The sequence below is a fragment of the Pteropus vampyrus genome, unplaced genomic scaffold (genome assembly GCF_000151845.1).
Source record: "Pteropus vampyrus isolate Shadow unplaced genomic scaffold, Pvam_2.0 Scaffold516, whole genome shotgun sequence".
Classification (NCBI taxonomy): domain Eukaryota; kingdom Metazoa; phylum Chordata; class Mammalia; order Chiroptera; family Pteropodidae; genus Pteropus; species Pteropus vampyrus.
In genome coordinates this window covers 1,901,999-1,921,972 of record NW_011889297.1, presented here as the reverse complement: position 1 = coordinate 1,921,972, position 19,974 = coordinate 1,901,999, and the positions used below count along the sequence as shown (strand labels likewise).

Below are 19,974 nucleotides of genomic sequence, written 5' to 3'. Positions count from 1 at the left end.
TGTTTCTTTGTCTAAAAGATATAAAAGCTTCTTTTTCTGGTCGCTTCTTTGAGTCTTCACTCTCTTGTGAAGGCTCCCATGTACATATAAAAAATTAATAAATTGGTATGCTTTTCTCCTGTTATTCTGTCTGTCAGTTTAATTTTTAGAACCATCCAGGAACCTAATAGGGTTGGGTAAGAATTTTTTCTCCCTTCTAGAATTTAGAAAGAAAAGAGGAGATCATCCCAAGTAGGGAAAGCCACACATTCCCAGGGAGGAGCTATATAGTTATTCAACATATATTGAAACTCTAATCGAAAAATAAAACTTAAAAAAGAATAAACAAATAAAAGAGAAAACAAACAAACAAACATTGAGTACCTATTATGTGCCAGACAATGTCAGAGGATATAGCTGTGAATAAAAGTCTCTGCCTTTGTGAAGCTCATATTCTAGTTGGACAAGACAGGTAACAAACTAATCATTAAGAAATACATGAGATCATTTTAGTTAGTAAAAAATGTTGTAAAAAGATTAAAACAAGATAAATAAAATAGATAATGGGTTCAAATCATGGCTCAGCTACTTATTAGATGTACAACTTAAAAGTTGCTTAATTTCTCTGTGCCTTAGTTTCCTTCCTCATGTATAATATGGGATAGTAACAGTATTTACCTCCTAGAGGTATAGTGAGGATGATTTAATACATAAAATGCTAAGAACAGTATCTAGCCATAAGTGTTGGTTATTACAGGTAGGGACTACTTTAGATAGGGTGATAAGGAAAAGCCTCTGTGAGTTGGGACCTGAATGATGAGGAGCCAGCCATTGGAAGTTCTCCGGGAAGACCATTCCAGACAGTGGGATAGTTAAGGATTCTGATAGTAGAATGAGGACAGAAATAAGAACAGAAAAAAGGACCGGTAGGAAAAGCTGAGCAAAGAAGATGAAAAGGGGGTAGGGGTTTCTAGCAGGTGACTGGCAGCAGAGGGTAGACTGACTAGCAATCTAGTAAGGAGGACAGGTTAATGGTCCCAGCAGTAGAAGAGGAATAAGTATAGTGGCATTAAGAAGCTATTTATGAAGCAGAACAGAAGGCAGGATGATTGGGAACAAGGACAGGTCGAGGAGAGGAAATTGCCAAGGAAAAATATTTAGGTTCTTATTTTGGGAAAATGAGTGCCACAATGTGAGAGGGAGACGTAAGAGGATGGGCAGAATGGAGTGAGAATAGAAAGAATATATTTGCTTATTAGACTTTCTGAGTTCGAGGTGCTAAGAAACATTCAAATCTCACTTCTGTCACTCCAAGCTGTGTGACCTCAGGCAAGTTATTTATCCCCTCTGTTTCTTGGTTTCCTCATCTGTAATTCCTTTTGCCTCAGAGATATTGTGAAGATAACATGAGGTAATAACTGTAAAGCATACTGAGCAGTGTCTGGCATAGAGTAAGTGCTTAGTAAATGTTAATTATAATTATTACAAAGGCACGTAGGTATGAGCAAGTCTGAGATGTTGAGGGGTTGGTGGGGGTCTACTATGCTTGGAATGTAAAGTGCTGGGGGAAGATAGAAGATGATGAATAGTGAAAGATAAGTCAAATTGTGAGGAGCTATGAATGTTCTTTAGGTTAAAGAAGGAAATGGATGTTCTCAGAGAGAAACAGGCTTGGAGCCCTTTGTTTTATCTCTAGAAAAGGATCTAGAAGTAATGTGGTCTGTTTCCTTAGGATTTTAACTAAAAGCTTCAAGAACTACCACCTGTGCACAGATATGTAAATGGTGAGGGTGGAGCTTTCTTTAGGAAGAGTATTGGAAGCAAACCAGTTGAGACACTAAGGATGTCCCATGGTAGACTGTACAGGTCTGGGGCAGAGGCAGGAAATAGTTCCAAGGCCCAGTCCTGCCACTGTGACTATAGACAAGTGCCTTTGATTCTTGGGTCTTGGTTTCTCACTCTATGAAACTGGGAGAAAGGATTGGATCCAGGAATCTCTCTGGGCCCTTCTTGCCCAAGCCTCATAATTAATATAAGAAAGGAGGCAATGAAGCACTACTCTTGAACGGCAGAGAACACCTGACCAAGGCCTCGAGGGCTCATGGAAGAACCAGGAAGGAAGTTCTAGGTCCATATGTCCAACTGCTTGTATGACTTTAGACAAACACAAATCCTTTCTCTCTCTAAGACTCTATCTGTACCAGGAAAGTATTGGTCTACTTTAGACTCTAAAGCAGTGGCTTTCCAAGTGTGGTCTCTGGAACAGCAGCATCACCATCCCCACCTACTGGGAATTTGTTAGAAATACAAATTCTCAGGCTCCACTTCAGGCCTACTGAATCAGAGACTATGGAAGTGGAGACCAATAATCTGTTTAAGAAGACCGCAAAGTGATTCAGATATACACTAAAATTTGAGAACCATTGTTCTAGGTATTTTCAAACTTTTGCAGCGAGGAAGCCACCCTTTTTTCCCCTTTTTAATTGAGTTGTAATTTACATACAACTTGATAAATTTCCATGTTTATACCCTGTAACCATCCCTCAAACCAAGAATATTTCTATGACCCCAGGTTTTCTTGTGCCCCTTTCCAGTCAATTCCTCCCATCCCAGCTTCAGACAACCATGCCTGCTTTAGAACTTTATATATCTGGAATTATACAATATATTCTCTTTTGTATCTGCCTTTTTTTGGTACAATATAATGCCTATGAGATTCATCTGTATCATTGTGGTATGCATCCGTGGTTAGTTTATTTCTATTGCTGAGCAATATACCATTCTATAAATATACTGTAGTTTTAACCATTTTCTAGTTGATGGATATTTCAGTGGTTTCTGGATTGGAGCTATTCCCAATAGTATTACTATATCTTTGGTATACATCCAGGAGAATACCCCCTTTCTTATTTTTTTAAATATTGAGATCACTGTAGATACACATGAACTTATAAGAAATAATACAAAGAAATCTCATGTACCCTTTACTCAGTTTCCCCCAATGGTAACATCTTGTGAACTATACTACAATATCACAACCAAGATACTGATTTTGATATAGTCAAGATATAGAATCAAAGCAAGGATCCCACATGTTGCTCTCTTATAACTGTACTACTCACACCCCACCCCTTTCCTTAACTGCTGGTAACCTGATATGTTCTCCATATCTGCAACATTGTCATTTCAAAAATGGAGAATTTTGAGTTGATAACAATGTTAATTGTGGCTTAAAATAACACAGATGTATTACCTTACAATTCTAGAAGTCAGATAGAGGTACAAAATGGGTTTCATTGGGTCTTAAACAAAAGTGTTGAAAGTGCTGTGTTCCTTCTGTAGATTCTGTTTCTTTGCCTTTCCTAGTTTATAATGGCCACCTGAAATCCTTGGCTTGTGACCTCTTCCTCCATCTTCAAAGCTACCAGCATAGCACATTCAACTCTGACTCTGATCTTCTTCCATCTTTTAAGGACCCTCATGATTACATTGGATTCACCTGCATAATGCAGTATCATCTATCTTAAAATCCTTAATTTAATCATATCCCCAGGTTCCTTTTAACACAAAGTAATATATTCATAGGTTCCATGAATTAGAACATGGACATCGTTGAGGAGCCATTATCTACACCATGTTCCTGGAAGCAGAAAGTCCACCTATCTTCCCCTTTAAAAAAATTAATTACACATACACAGCCTAATATACAAAGCATACAAAAGAAGACATCCTCTGGTTGAGGTTGGAGGCGACCTAGAGCTCCTTCATTCCCCTAGGCAACAACAGTTGAGACTATCATTGGCAGAAATTTCTAAGCCCTTTTCCTACATTAATGTCCTAGAGCCCTAGAATTCTATTTGCTACCTTAGAATTGAAGCTGGACAAGTATATCCTCTTCCCAGTACCTGCCTGTCCTCCCCATGCCCTGGTGGGAACAGGGAGAAAGTATACTATAGTTTAAGAGCATAGGCTCATGAACTAGATTGCCTGTATTCATGTCCTGGTTCTACTATTTCTAATATCTGTGACCTTGGACAAATTAATTCATCTTATGGGCCTCAGTATCTCCATCTGTAAAATGAGATAAAATCGTATGTCTTCAGAATAATGGATCCCAAATTTCTCTGCACATTGTAATCATCAAATACTGTACTGAAGTCTGTGTCCCACTACTAGAGATTATAATTTGATCTGAGGATGTGATCTGGGCTTTGGAATCTTTAAGATTGTAATGTGCAGACAAGCTGGGGAGCCACTGCCTCAAAGGGTTGTTGTAAGAATTTAAAGTTCACAGAATATGTAACTTACTTTTCTTTGCAAGTATTTGCTCACCAAGAAAGGAGCTGGTGGGAGAGTGTGCCAGGTTCAAAACAGACTGGAAGGCTTATCTAAATCTCAGTTTCCTCATTTGTAAAATTGAGATAACCATATCTAGGCTTCAAAATTGACATGTTTTATAACCATAAATACTGCCCTGCAGCTTTTATATGTGTATACACTCTCCGCCCTCTCTTTACAGTTTTTTTTCTCCACCACCTTTGCAACAGCGATTAAGGTAATTTATCTGATCTTCATTAGCATGGCAATAAATGAGTGTAATAGGAGGTGGACAAGCCTGGAGGTCTTCCTGAAAAGTAGGCAGAATAGCGCATGACCACCACAGGAGTCCAGAGACAGAAACCACTACTCACAAGTATCCCCAAGGCCCCAATGCCATTCAAGCCCAGGAGCATCACATGGTTAATACAGAGCCTGCCAACAGTAGAAAAGTTGGCCTGGAGCCATGGAAAGGGGCATAGGCTATTAAATCAAACATTCCTGTGCCTTGGGCAGTTATTCTACTTTTTTGAGTTCATTCCCTTCTCTATAAAGTGAGGATGAAGCAAGACCAGGAATGGGAAGGTGGTGTATAGGGTGAAAATTACAGTGAAGTATCTTACAGCCATCCATGCATACCTCAAAGAAAGATCAAGTCGCAGTGAAGTCTTCCTAAATTTTATTGGTACTGAAATAGAACATGGGTTGAGCATAAACCCCTCCAAAAAACAAAAACAAAAACAAAAACAAAACAAACAAACCCCCACAAATTTTAAAAACCCAAAAAACACACACAAAAAAAATGAATACAAAATCTAACTTTTCTCCCCAGCCTCCTGGGGGTGGGTTACTGCTCTTAAGGCAGCTAGATTGCCCCACAATTCCAGGTTTGAATTTAGCCAATATAGGGAATATCACCAAGAATATCAATGTAATTCACAGCAATGCACATAAAACTCCCCAAGGTCAGGAGGCGGGTAAAGGAGAGGAGAGGGGGATAGAAGCCATGGTCTCTGGGCTAGGGGTACTGCAGGGACAGTATAGCCCCCTAGGGACTGAACTCTGGGGAGAAGGTAATAAAGGAATAAAACCAAATACCAAGTACTTTAAGAATGGATTGTATGACCTATAGTGACAGGTGACATCACTAACACTGAAAGCTTCTTACATTAATGTTCTGGCAAAATATTCTCTTATCATATAGTATATACTTCCCAGGTGTGGGGGTGGTAAGGGAATGAGGTCAAAATGATTCTGCTCCAAGACTAATATGTTCTAAGGGTGCATTAGCAGGAAATGCGGAAATCAATATTGAGTTAGATGCCACTAGAATATATAATACTGGTAAAAAGAAAAAAAAAGCGCACACATGCAACAGAGGAGGAAGAGGCTGCTCCTGGGTTGACAGCAAGGGTGGGGCTGTAGAAGAGACCAGGCCAGAGCCTCCAACAGTTCTCTGATTTACAGCTCCAAGGGACAGCACAGCTGGTGACAAGACCTGGGTTAGAGGTTTGTCAAACAGAGGCAGGGCCCAGTCACCACCTTGGATGGGGGCAATGGGAAGGGATTATTAGGTACACGAGGGAGTCAAGTAAACTGTGGGATCCAGGTCATGGGCTTCTCTCACCACACTCAGCTTCTATCTATTCACTACTTCAGCCAATTGACATCAAGCTCCAGGGCTCACCACACCAAGGCATGGATGGCCTTGAAGCTGGAGCTGTGTTTCAAGTGGCTCTGATGAGAAAAGTGGCCTAGGACCCCTGGCAGGGAAAATACTGAAGCCAGGTGTGAACATTTCCTCCCTTTGGCAAGAGTCTTAGATAGGGCTGAGTTTCTGGGTGACAATCTCTACTGTTACAACAGGAGGGGATTTGGGGATTGTAATGGGGAGGGGTAAATCCCAAGAAGGGAGGAGGAACCCAGAATAATAAGGGAGACTTCTGCCCATAGAGCTCACTTGAAACAGGTCTAGGTTCCCATAAAGCATTGAGGGAAGGATCTTATACCCAGTCTTGCCTGAATAGAAGGGTGAATAGCCTTCTAGGATGTTAGTGAAGCCTCTTGAAGGCACTGTCTCCCCCATCTCAACTTGGGGAGAAACTAAGTCCCTGAAGTCAGGGACAAGGCTTATTGGGACTGAGTTTATAACAGGCCCAATCTGGGAGGTAGAGAGAATAATTGAACATCTTTTCAGCCTCCAATCATTACAAAGCCTAAATAACTCTAGAAGGAATGGGCACTGGGAGGCCTAATCCTAGGTCGGTTGACATCTTAGAGCATATAGCCAGGGCCCTGCCTTCTTCCTTAAACCCTGTGATGCTCTCTAGTTCTTCAAATCACAGGACCCTGAGAGTAAGGCAGTGGTGGGGGCTGGTTTTCAACCTACTCTATACTTGACTTCTGCAGAACAACAGTAAATGTGGGGATGTTTCTCTAATCGAGTGAGAAGTGTGTCTGAGCTGGGGAAGTGGTCTCTTCTAGCAAACTAGATTGAATGGGACAGAGAGGGAAGACGGTCCCATTGGCACCAAAGTGAGCCATTTCTCTGCCCAGAGAAGTGAGTGAGGGCTGAGGGGTTAGGTTTGGTCCCATGGCTACATTGAACACTTGGCATGACTCCAGGGGCTGCTCTAGTTAGTGGCTCTAGCACAGTGTAAGTTAGGCAAGAATACAGGAGTACAGGGGCAAGGAAGAAGGGAAGAGGGGTCCCTAGAGGCTGGGTGCCCATTACATGGACTCAAACTCATCAATGCGCTGCTTGGTATTGCCCTGCCGGATCTGGCGCAGGGTCTTGTATTTGTCTCGGCCCAGTCGCATGTTCTCAGCATGGATCATGTCATTGGCAGTCTTCTTGGACTCATCACGGGCATTGGCCAGCTCAGAAGTGAGGGCCTGTGAGGGTGCAAGGAGATGAGGGATTAATGGCTTCCTCTCATTTTACGTTCCCTTATTTAACCAGGTTTTTTCCTCCTCTCCTTCTCTCTCCCCTCTCCCCCTTTCTACACACATACAACCACAAATTTTTCAGAGCTTTTTCCAGTCCTGTTAGAACTGCAGTGGAGTAAGAACAAAACAAAAAACACAGACTTAGGGGATCAACTGATGACGAGTATTCCCTGAGAGTAGCACAATGTACCAAACATTCAGGTAGGAATTGTCAGCTAAGTGCTTCCTAAACATAAAAGGTAAAAGGAGTATGGGTGGAGGATGGGAGAAAAAAAAAAAAGGAAGAGGTGGCTCAAGGTCTGATTAATAAGTAAGGGATATCTATTGTTAAAGTGATCACTTGAGAAAGGCTCAGGCTCCCATGTAGCACTGAGACAGGATCCTCCACTTATCCTCTCATGATGATAGAGAAGACCATGGGCTACTAAGTCAACCACATGGTCTCTTTGAACCTTTGGCCCTGCCTAGATACCTTCAGGTGCTTCTGCACACGCTCATTCTTCTCCGCTTCAGTGGTACGTTCCTCTTCACTTCGGTCCTTGGCCATGGCGTCAGCCTGCAGGTCAGCACTGGCCTCTGCCCCATTCTCATCCTGCTCATCCTGCTCATTTTCGGCAGGTTCTGCCACATGAGGAGTACTCATGGCAGTCTTCAGCTCGGCACGAGTTTTCTCCAAGTCTTCTTGTACCATCTGAGCCTGTATAGTAACAGAGGGAGAGAAGGATCAATAGTCAGATGAGGCTAACTTGCAGCATCCTACATGTGCCTAGAACAGTCCTGCAGGAGGCAAGCACCAGGTAGGCCAAGTCACTTCGTCTGCCTGATCCTTAGTTTCCTCAGCTACATAACAGGAACAATTGTACCATTTTTTCTAGAATGTTAGAGAATTCTGGGAAGTTATTTGAGAAAGCTTTGAGTTCCTTCTCCCATGATGCCCACTGTCAAGGGAGGATGGAAGGGGGAAGGAACCCAACCTTAAGGAATCTAAGGAACTGGAACTTATCCATGTGGTACCCCTTCCCATGATGTTTTGCTCTGGGCACTGTGTCTTACCTTCTGCTGCCATTCTACAGCCTCACTCTCTTTCTTCTGTCGAGCCATCTCTAACTGGGAGATCCGAGCTGTCAACTCCGCCATTTCCAATGCCTATAGATAAATTTGAAGCTTGTGAAAGCTGGGCCTTTTGGTCTTCAGGGCCCAAGTGTCTTCAACTCTAGTTCCCCCAGAGAACCAATAGGAACCTGCTGATCCACTTTCTTGTCGTCTTGGAGGCTCTTTATACCATATCTCCTCCAGGAAGCCCAAAGGACACTCATATTCTCAGATCTACTATAGTACTCTATTAACTCCAAACCATTTCCTTATAAGTCAGAGCTCCCTACCTAGACTATAGATCTCCTGAAGACAAACAGCACACCATCTCTGTCTTTTCCTCACCTCTCCACCTTCTTTCCCTCCGTCCTCAGTACTTCCCACTGAACAGTGCATACTTAGGGCTTTAGAGATCACTGTATCACTGCCTGAAGTGGCAGACCCTTCCCTGTTATCCTAGAATGCTCAGGGCTCCACTAAGACTCTTCCCAAGACAAGTATAAGAAAGACACTCAACTTTCACAGGTGATCTGAACAAAGGAAAAAAGCTTATGCACACCTTCACACTTTGGGCAAATCACCCAGAGGAAGCTTTCCCCTGAGTAGTAGATCTTAGTACCCTGCACTCCCACTGCAAACAATACAGGAAAGAGCATATGTAAAGGGCTTTGGGCCATAGATTCTTAATTTCTGAGTCACAGAACCCTTGTAACTTATAATTAAAGTGTGGATGCTCACCCCCACACACATACAGAAAAATGCACAGGCACATAGTTTTATATATAATTTTAGGGAGCAAATCCTTCAAAGGCAGAAATGGGTTCTCATCTTTACTCAGCCACAACTGTGTGACCTTTGGCAAGTCTCTTAAACCTTTCTGAGACCTAACTTCCTTATCTGGGCATATTACGGCATATGAGTTAATCTCATAAGGTTATATGGAAGAGGAGTAAGAAAATAAGGGAAAGGGAAAAGTTGCTAGCATAGCTTATAGTACACAGTAGGTAGTCAATCGAATGTGAATCCCTTCACTTCTTTCTTCCTTCCCTTTCCTTTGTCAGGTTATCAGCTCAGATTCCCAAAGGCTAATAAAACAGAATTAAAGTAAGGGTTAGGTAAAACTGTTTGCAAAGATTTCTGGGCCACACCAGTGACTTCTCAGCTTGCTTCTGAATGAACTATCTGCTGGAGGCCTGTAGAGTAGTACCTTCCTGGAAAGAGCCAGCCCTGCAGGCAGAAGTAGCTGTGAATAGGTAGGCAGAAAGGAGAGAAAACTCAGATCTCACAATTCTATTCCATTTTGTAGCTTTACCAGTTGTTCCTGGGTCTTCTTCTGGTCCCGGGAGGCCTGCAGCAGAGCCTCCTTGGCCTCTTCAGCTTCTTGACGCTCTTTGGCCAGTTTTTCAGCCTCACTCTGGGCCCGCTTCCGCTCCTGTTCAAGTTCCAGAGCCCTACGGGTCTGTTCTTCCAGTTCTGGGATGAGAAGGTGGAGAAAAGATGAATAACACAGAGATAAAAAAGAGATACCTAGCTTCTTTCCTGGAAAAGTTTCACCCTAGGCCACAATTGGCAGAAAGCTCTGGGCACTCTTCCTCTTGCCCCATCCTTCATCTATCCTGTAGTCACATCTGGATTATGCAGATAGAGTCTGCAGCTCAGGCAGAAGGGTCTCCAGCTCAGAGTCAGGCTATATTCAGTCTCCAAAGTTACTCTAAGGCTCACCTTGCTGAGCCTTCTTAGTCTGTTCCTCAATCTGCTTCAGCTTCTCCATCAGTTCCTCCTTCTCTCGTTCAATCTTCTCCTTCTCCTTTTCTGCCAACTCACGCTTCTTCTTCTCATTTTCCAGCAAAGCACTAGGAAAAGAAGAAAAAAGGGATGAAACAAGATAACAAAGGCCTGACCCTGGACTCTCAGCCCCCATCCATCTAACACACCCAGGGCTTGTGTGTTGGGACCACTGTTCTTTATCCCCACATCCTTGCCCTCATGTTATAGTCCCACATAGGCTGGTATGTTCAAGGCCCTGTCAGTTTGTCCCAGAGTCAAGAGATCCAACCTGGATTTCCAGCTCTGCCACTAAACAGTGGCTAATCAGTAGATAACCTTATCTATGTCACTTCTTTGCACCCTTTCTCAGTAGCCCAGTCTCTAAAATGACCTGATAAGTCTTGCCTTCACAACCTAATGGAGTTATAAGGAAACAAGTTTTGGCTCTGTGCTGGGATACTGTGCTTCAAGTCTGATGATCTCTATGGCTAGGGCATCAGTCCTTAGGCTTAACTCTGCCAAGCCTCTGAAGCCCAACTCTAGGTTCTTTTTCCCTTGAATTTGTTGCAAATCTAGAATAAGTATTTTCATTTTCTTGCCCCAGCACCAATTCTAGGAGACCTTCTTTTCTCCCTTATCTATATGTTTTTTTCTCTCTCTGAGTCCTCAGAACACCTGGGCCATCCTTTTCCCCATCCCTCCTCCCTGTTATTTTTCTCCAAAGAACTTCTTGCTATGAAAATTAATAAACAGAAACCTCATTCAAAATGGAGTCAGGAGGCCAGAAGAGAGAACTCTCACATATATATCACTCAACGCATACTACTGACCCCAACAGAAAGAGACATACCTAGCATCTCCAACAGGAAGTGATACTACTTTACTACCGCAGCAAGAAGATTCCTCTTTGCCCAGTAACAGCTCAGCCAATGGGAGACTGCCATAATTCAGCCAATGAAAACTCATTATATTTCAAACTTTCAGTTTCTCCCAATGGACTCTGTTTACAACAGCACCTCTCAAGTCCATAAAAGAGTGTTCCTCCTCTTTATTTCTCTGGACTTGCTTGTTCTTTGCCATTAGATTGCATGTCTTGAATTGCAATTCTTTGCTGTTCCCAAATAAACCCATTTTGCTGGAGAAATATCTGGCTGTCTATTTAAGGTCACTACTGTCATGTCACATATATATAATTATTTTTTTCTGTCTGTCTCTTCCTACAAAATAACAGCTTCATGAGAACATTCTTTTTTTCTCACTGTTCAGTAAATATTTATTGAGTGAATGAATGACACCACATTGTACCTTGAACAGTTAGGTATATACTGCTTTTCCTCTTTCTTCTACTAGACTGTGAGGTCCTTGAGGGCAGATTCCTACCAGATTTGGCTCTGTAAACTGGCCCCAATCTTGTAAAAAATTTTTCTGAATAAATGTGATTTTGTTTTTTAAAAAACTTATTGAGATGAAATTCACATAATATAAAATTAACCATTTTAAAGCAAACAGTTCAGTGGCATTTAGGACATTCACAAAGCTGTGTAACTACCATCTCTATCTAGTTCCAAAATATTTTCATTATTCCAAAGTAAAATTCCATATTCATTAAGCAGTTTCTCCCCATCTCCCTTCTCCAAGCCCCTTATAACCACTAATTATATTCTGTCACTATAGATTTAACTATTCTGAATATTTCATATAAATGGAATCATATATTAAGTGATCTTTTGTGTCTAGTTTCTTTCACTTAGCATGTTTTAGAGGTTCATCCACATTGTATCAGTACTTCATATCTTTTTATGGCTGAATAATACTCCATTGCATGGATTCATTATTTATCCATTCAACCATTAATGGACATTTGGGCTGTTTCCACATTGCTATGAACACAAGTACACATGTACTTGTTTGAACACCTGTTTTCTATGCTTAACTTATTGAAGAACCACCAATCTTTCACAGCAGCTGAACCATTTTACATTTCCCCTAGCAATATACATGAGTTCCAATTTCTCCACATTCTGCCAACAGCTATTTTCTGTTTTTATTTATTATATCCATATTAATGAGTATGAAGTGGTATCTCATTGTGATTTTGATTTGCATTTCCCTAATGACTAGAGCTTTGCATTTCCCTAATGACTAAAGATGTTTTCATGTGCCTGTTGGCCATTTGCATATCTTCTTTGGAGAAGTGATTACCTACAACCTAAATATGCAGATTCTGAATCAATAGGTCTGGAATAGGGTCTTGGATCCTGCCTTTTATAACAAGTCCCAAGTTGATGCTAATGCTGCTGAGCCCTGTTGCACTTTGAGTAACAAGGGCCTCCAGTGCATAGGGGTTTTGTAGTGAAAATTCTGGTGGCTCTGCCTAATTCCACTCAAAAAAAAAAAAACCAAAAAAAAAAAAAAACCCTATAGAGTCCAGGTTTAAAAGTGCATGGAGCCTTCTGCTATTGCCACTGTACTGGTCAGATAGCCTGGAGCAACTCAGAGTTTGCCTAGAAAAACAATGGCATGAGGGTCATAGACAATGGGAACTATAAAATTCCCTCCCTTTTAAGAGCCTCTGAAATCCTAAGCTTCTGATGCCTGTTTCCTGGAGTGGGAGTTATTGCTGTACAGCTCTCTCTCCCACTCCCAACCCTCTCCCCACCTCTTAGACCCAAAATGGCTTCATGTCCCGCTTTTAGCTAGCTTGCTACCTTTGAAAAGTTTCCTTGCTCTGGCCCTGGTCCCCACTGCAGCTCCACAGCACCTACCGCTCCATTTGCTTCTGATGCTTTTCCTCCCGAGCCTGTGCCTTCATCTGCTGCACCTCAATGGTATCAGGCTTGCGACGGCGCATGTATAGCTCATGGTTTCCCATGCACAGGGCCAAGATCCGCTTGTTAATGCGCAGCCGAGGAGCATAGAAGACAAAGTCCTGGTGGGAAACCAGCAATCAGAAAAAGTTTGGAGGGACAGATGAAGGCTAGCTACCGCATTATGAAAAGTTAAGTCCAAAAAAGCACTAGAAAGATTATTTAACCTAGTTTTCTATTACAGATAAAAAGATTAATGATCCAGGTGGTGAAGTGACTTGGCCAGGGTCAAACAGCAAGTTAGTGGCAGACCCAGGACAAGAACCCATGCTTCTTGACTCTGAAACCAGTGCTCTTTCCACCAAACCACAATTTCTTTCAACCTTTGCATCCTGAAATACCCTTAATCCAGTACGAAGATAGGACTTCATTTTATCTGGTACCTAAGGATCCTTCTAGGTCTTAGGGGCCTCTTTTCAAGGCCCCAAAATCCCTAAATAATACCCTTGTGCAATATGGGTGGATAGACTGTTTCTATAATCTTCTAAAAGCATATCCTAGACCCAGCCCCTTAAATCCTTTTGGAATAAGGCAGGTTGTAAACACATACATGAATATATAAATCTCCTGAACATCAAATGTCCTAATGGTTATTGTTTTTTAAATAAGCCATTGATCTTAGCTGGCTTTGTTACTTACCTTTTTCTGGTTATAGTTGAACACGGCAGCAGTAAAACACATGCACACACACATACACATGAAAATCCAGTGAATTTAAGTTTATTACTATAAATACCAGTGGACCAAGGTCACTGGCTAATGGGCTAACCACTAGGTCTTCTGCCACTGAACCCAAATTGCTATCATCTCCTATAGCTTGGGGTACAGTGGAAGGAGAACGAGCTCTAGGTCAAGTGACCTACATATAAATCTCGGCTCTACCATTTTTAGCTATGTGATCTTGGGCAAATCACTACATCTCTCTGAACTCATTTCATCCATTATAAAATGGGTATGCTACTACCTACCTGACAATATTGTTGAGGTTTTAAGGAGACAACATATATAAAGTGCTTAGTAGGGGAAGTTCAGAGACCTCAGGGCAAGAATGGAGAAGAATGGTTGAGGGAGGCCTCATGAGAAGGGTCTGGCTCAACATGGCCACTGGCCCTTGTTGAACATGGGATACACCAAAAGAAGAGACTTCATCTCAATTTCCTATACTATTACCACTCACCAGCTGTCCAGTCTTGTCAGCCACAGGCAAATGAGTGGGTGAAGTGTGACAAGTACTTGCCAAGCATGTTAGAGGAATGACTGGACCTAAAGCATATTCTTCTTCTTGAGTTGTTCTTGAGAAGACAGCAGAGAAGTTATACCAAAGCACAAAATTTGGAGGATCATCTTTGGACCTGGATTTCTCCTGGCTATGTCCTCTTTCCGTAATTAAATATAAACCAAGTATATGAACAGTTTCCACTTTCTGGAGCCTAGAGGCTTTAAAAGATAAGATGCACTCTCTGTTTCTACCCCAGAGCAGAAGACAGTCACTAATAGGCAGCACTTAGACTGTCTATGACTCTCATCCATGCTTCTCCTAGGACATAGGTAGCAGGGTGCCTCCTAGCCATTTCTTGGCATCGACATCCCTTTCCATCACCAATCTCCTTTTGTGCCTCCTGTACATAAACACACACATGCACGTGCACCAGGAAAAGAGAAAAATACAATGACATGATTACTCCTAGCATTATCCAGGCCTTGCCAGTGGGAAGAATCACTTACCGGGGCTTTTTTGTCAATAGGCTTGATGACAAATTTCTTGTCATTGAAAGAGATGTTCCTGATTTCACTCCAAGGGAAGCCTATCTTGGGAGTCAGTCTATAGAAATGGAGACCAAGAACATTAGGACAAGGGCAAAACAAGAAGTACATAGAGGGTTGGTGCCTTGCCCAACCCCTATCAACCAACTTCTCCTCCAAGGAGTTAGATTCATTGTCAGCTCAGTCGGTGTCATGTGCCGTCAGGTCAGCTGCCAGCAGTGAGGGTACAAAAAAGACCTCCTTATACCACAACCAACACATTACTCCTTGTCCAAATCTCTGAGGTATGTTTTATTATATTTTTTTGTTGTGGCACAGACCTTATAACAATCTCTCACAGAGCCCTGTTTACCTAGGACTCTTCCACATCAGCCCTATTTAACTGGGACTCTTCCACCCAAGATTGTAAAATGGAGGAGAAAGTAAATAATGAGCTCCAAGATTCAGAAGTTACACAAAACAATAACCTATTGATCTCCATCTTCACCAAGAGCAGACCAAGGAGAAGGGGGAGGGGGAATAAGCAAGAGTCATAGGTTATAGTAAAAAGGATTATAGGCCAAAAGGCATTTAATCATCATACAGGAGTGGGATTAATTACAAATTCTGAAAAAGTAGGTTCTAGGCCAGTGCTATCCATTAGAAATATGAGAGCCACACATGTAATTTAAAATTTTCTAGTAGTCATATGAAAATAAATAAAAAGAAATAGGTGGAATTAACTGTTATAACAGTTCATTTAACTCCATATATCCAAAATATTATCATTTATACAAATTATTTCAAAAAATATTAACAAGACATTTTACATTCTGTTTTTCATATTAAATCTTCAAAGTCTGGTGTGTACTTTATACTTGTAGCACATCTCAATTCAGAGTAGCCACATTTCAAGTGCTCAATAGCCACATGTGGCCAGTGCTACCATAGTGAATAGTGCAAATCTAGTCAATGCATGATTTAGAGGCCTGAGGTAAGTTGTGCAATTATTTGGGCTGGTCTAAACTAGATAGGAAAAGAAATACCCTGGTGGAACCCAGGAGGTACAGTCCTACTCTGTGGTGAGCCCTTAATGTCAGAGTGGTCCAAATAAACTAAAAGAGCTCTGAGCTATACCTGTCATTCTGCTCATAGATATTGAGACCCAGGGCATCCACCCCCAGCCATAGCTCCGAGCCTTTCTTGTTCTTGATGCTGAAGTAGTTCACACCATACATCTCCAGGTCCTGGGCAATCTTCAGATACTCCAGGACAGCATCCTCCCTAAATGACAGAATTGGGGGTGGTTATAGAAGGAGTCTGTGAATCAGACCTAGGAAGATAGAGAACATATCTGCTCTGTTCTTCTGGCAAGTATCTTGACTTAGGGGTGGGAAAGGGAATGGAGGGTAAGCAAATGATGGTGAATAGAGTACAACATGGAGCCTGAGGTCTGAAATTCTCAAGGAGAATAAGGGTACGCTGACCCTTGCTGGCCTTTAGCATGTTAGCTGCCATAGAACCTCTTATATAGGCACATTCTTAGCAGAGCCCAGATGGGGTGGTGATAGCAAAATAAGCTTTGTTCCTCAACTAGACAGCTCCCAAAGAGTCTACCATGTTTAGAGAGCTAATTTCCATTTCTTTCTTGGGGAGGAGACTCTGGTAGTCCAGAAGCTCCGTAGGGATCCCTAGGGCCCCTCCATTTCTTTATGGTCAAAACTGGTCTATCAGTTATCATCATTTACAAAAATATAGCTTTATAATGGTTCTGATTAGCCTTCTATCTCTACATGCCCCTGTACACTGCATTCCTGTCTCTTTCTCTCTAATATCCTCCAATGTTCCCAGTCCTCTGCCTTTTATCCCCCCAGAACCAACTCTCATTCTCCCTGAAAGGGCAGTGGAAGCCCATAGTTGCTAGGGAAGGCTTACCTGAGCATGCCCCGGTGTTCCTCATGCCACACCTGGATCCGCTCCTCCCACTGGTCTTTGTTGAGTTTGTGCTGCTCCAGGACCCTGGAAAGACAATGGGTAGTGAGTAGTTTAAAGCACAAAGCCCAATTTGCAGGGGTTAAGGAAAACCCACTTAGCTCTTTAAGGAGTTGATACAAAGAAGTTGTGGAATCAGCCTACTGAGGTCACACTGGAAGCAGATTGAAATTATAGCAGGAGATATTAATTAGGCATAGGGAACTGCCTGAGAGGTAAGAGAAATACAAGAATGTGTGACCAAAAAAAAAAAAAAAACAATGGAAATACTTTTCTTCATACCTTTAACCAGAAAATCCAACAATGTGCTGTAGTCCCCAAACAGAACAATAATATTAAGAATCTGTATTGATTTGTGTTACTGAGTAGGGATGGACCTCATAGAGGCATACATACTCTCTACTAGACCCTTGTGTGACCAACAGTTTGTGTTTATGAGAATATTGCTCACAGATGAGATTATAGCCTGTAGCTACAGAACAAAAAAGAGCCCAAAATGCTTTGGGAGAAACTAACGGGCTCAACCTCTTAGATCTACTAGATCATAAACAAGACTTGTTTCAAATATACCATCTCTGACATCATGGCAGCAACTCAGATGGAGTTCCAGGGCACAACCACTATCCCTAATACCTTTCGGTGAGTTGTGCATATGCTACAGCTCCATGGGACTGAGGCTCCCAGAATGAAGTAGTGTTTTCCTTCCACTTCAAAAACCTATAAAAATTGCCATTGGATGCAGTAGGGAAAAAAATTCCATGTTAAAAAGTCAAGAGACAAGGGTTCCAGACCTGGTTGTGCCTCAAATGAGCTGTGGGATATAGGAGAAAGTCAGAGTGAACACCTCTGCCCCTCTATTTCCGTAGTCAGGAAATATAGTGTCTGCCTTATTTATTTCATGCATTGCTGTGATGCTAAAATAAAAATAATTAGTGTTTGAGAGCATTTGACTTTGAAGTTTACAAAAGCAAAAATTTCTATACACTGGTTATCAATATTAAAAGACCATTTGAGGTCCCCATGTCTCTGGCTTACATATTTCTCTCCTCTGTGAACTTGTGATATAAAAGGTCTAAATAAGTGAAAAGAATTGAGAAAATTGGAACCAGGGAGGAGGGAAAATCAATCCATCTCTTGTTCTCCATATAAGAACCTCTTTCCAGGGTAATGAAGTTCTATAGTCAGGCAAACAGAGGGAGATAAAAGCTTTTATATTTTGAGAGGCCGAGAAACAACAATGGGGTATGATGTTATAAGCAAATGTGTTTTTCTGACTTGTATAACATCATGGTCTTCAGACAGACCCTAGTGGAGAGGAACAGATCTAGCAGTCCCTGTGTAATAGAAATTGGTCAGCCTTGGGCCACAGTCACCTCTGGCCAGAGCAGAGAGCCAGGCACCACCTCACCTCTGTGGAAGCAACTTATCTCCAGCCAAGTAGCCAGACTTGTGGACTTCCTTATTGAAGTCGCCATACTTGGACTGGACAGCATAGGAGGCCAGCAGCACGGCAGTTTCAGGTGGGCAGTAAATATCATCATTGAGAATGCCCTCCTTCACTTGAAGGAAGAACAGGCGTTGTGTGATGTCCTGGATCAATTCCTCGGATACATCCTCAGGGTAGAACTTGGCCCGAAACTTGAAGAGCAGAGGGCTTTCCTTCCGCACATCCTGCGCAGTCACCTGGAAGCAGCAAGGAGTTATGAGCTCTCGAAAAACAGACTTTGAGGTGTGGAAGTAGGGTGGGGAGAAGACACTGAAAGGTCATCAATTTGGTTAATCCTCCCAAAATAGGTGGCAACTCTCCTGGTAATTCAGAAAAGAGACATTACTTTCATTGGGGACCCAATCCCATGTCTATAATTGCTTTCTGTTGGGGAGTTCTTCCTAAAATAAAGATGATCATAAGCCCCCAAGCCACCATCATCTGATAATATATACAACTGCCCACAAATTCTAAGGGGAGGTTAAAGAAAGCTCTTTTAAGGCTCCTCCAACTCCACAATGACTGAAGCCTGGAAATTGGGTAGGTAAGAGAACTAGATTGTCTTTGAAAGCCTGAAATTGGTTCCTAACACTTCCACATTTGTTCAGCAAAAGTCTCTACTCTTTGGGAAAACAAGACTCTGCCATCAGAAGGTGAGGCACCCATGCCCTAGACACAATCAAGAAAACAAGTCTCAGGACAGTATAGAGACCTCTAAGGACAAAGTCAGCCAGTTTCAGGATATTGAGATGAAGGATTTCCATGTTCCTGCAGAGATGCTACTTGGAGGTGGAGAGCTTGAATGGACCTATACTCAGTTCATCCCATTTGGAGATCAATTGAGATAGAAAATCAAGAAAGAAGATCTGTATGTGGTTCAGGCATCAGTTGACAGGTTGGAGAAGAGACAAAATAAGGTTATAAGACCTCTGAGATTCCAGTTCAAAAGTCTGCAACTCTCTTTTTTTAACAAATCTCCCAAACCCCTTGAGTTTAGGAGGGAAAAAAAGATACCAATCTCCCCCTAAAGAACTGCTAAAGGCTACGGTCTAAAACAATTCAAAGTTCAAGAAAATGCTAGTGGGAAGGAAAAGGTCCCTTCCTCCTTGGACCTTGGCCATTCTTACTGTGAGAGGTCAAAGTAGAGACAGAGCAAGAGCTTTGCCTTGGCTGAGTCCTCTGCTCTTATTCTGATCCAGTGACCAACAGACCACCCAGTGAAAAACACAGCCATAGATACGCTGGATTTGCCAGCTAACACATGTTACCCCCCTGAGCAAGACCTGGCAGAGGAACAAATTCCAAACCTGAGAGTGGGGTAAGCGGTTACCTTCTTATTGAGTTTCAGCCAAGTGGAGAAACCCTTAGTGTCCTGGTATTGCAGACCAAAGAACCAAACTTCCCGCAGGCCAATAGTTTTCACCACCTGGAAGAGAAAACACAAAACAACCACTAATTGAATGCCTACCCTATGCCAGACACAGAGGACACAAAAATGGAGGCAACTTGGCACCTGACCTTAAAGGACAAAAAGTATCCAAGATCTGGCAAAAAAAAAAAAAAAAAACAAAAACAAAAACAAAAAACAAAAAACAAAAAACAACAAAAAAAAACACCATACACACACACTTGGGCAGTGGTCAAGAAGTAATGTCAGCATCTCTCTGCACAAAGTACTTGTGCTGAGGTAGGGAATGGATCTATTACATATGAGCACTGCCACACCCCAAAACTTGATATCCATTATCTCCTTTAATTTTCACGATACCCATATGATATAAA

At 42.0% G+C, this 19,974-nt stretch overlaps 1 protein-coding gene across 1 annotated transcript in view; it reads right to left on the bottom strand.

The window, feature by feature from the left end:
• Positions 1 to 4,958: 4,958 nt before the first annotated feature.
• The window catches only part of MSN (moesin), a 61,455-nt gene continuing 46,439 nt past the window's right edge, over positions 4,959 to 19,974 (bottom strand). Inside the window, exons 3-13 of the mRNA XM_011383381.2 lie at positions 19,523 to 19,618; positions 18,115 to 18,389; positions 16,650 to 16,733; positions 15,852 to 15,998; positions 14,697 to 14,793; positions 12,870 to 13,033; positions 10,060 to 10,190; positions 9,650 to 9,810; positions 8,299 to 8,391; positions 7,718 to 7,942; positions 4,959 to 7,191 (exon numbers count right to left, since the gene is read on the bottom strand). Of these exons, the coding sequence (XP_011381683.1) occupies positions 7,027 to 7,191; positions 7,718 to 7,942; positions 8,299 to 8,391; positions 9,650 to 9,810; positions 10,060 to 10,190; positions 12,870 to 13,033; positions 14,697 to 14,793; positions 15,852 to 15,998; positions 16,650 to 16,733; positions 18,115 to 18,389; positions 19,523 to 19,618 (1,638 nt within the window). The 3' untranslated portion in view covers positions 4,959 to 7,026. The remainder of the gene's footprint in view (positions 7,192 to 7,717; positions 7,943 to 8,298; positions 8,392 to 9,649; positions 9,811 to 10,059; positions 10,191 to 12,869; positions 13,034 to 14,696; positions 14,794 to 15,851; positions 15,999 to 16,649; positions 16,734 to 18,114; positions 18,390 to 19,522; positions 19,619 to 19,974) is intronic.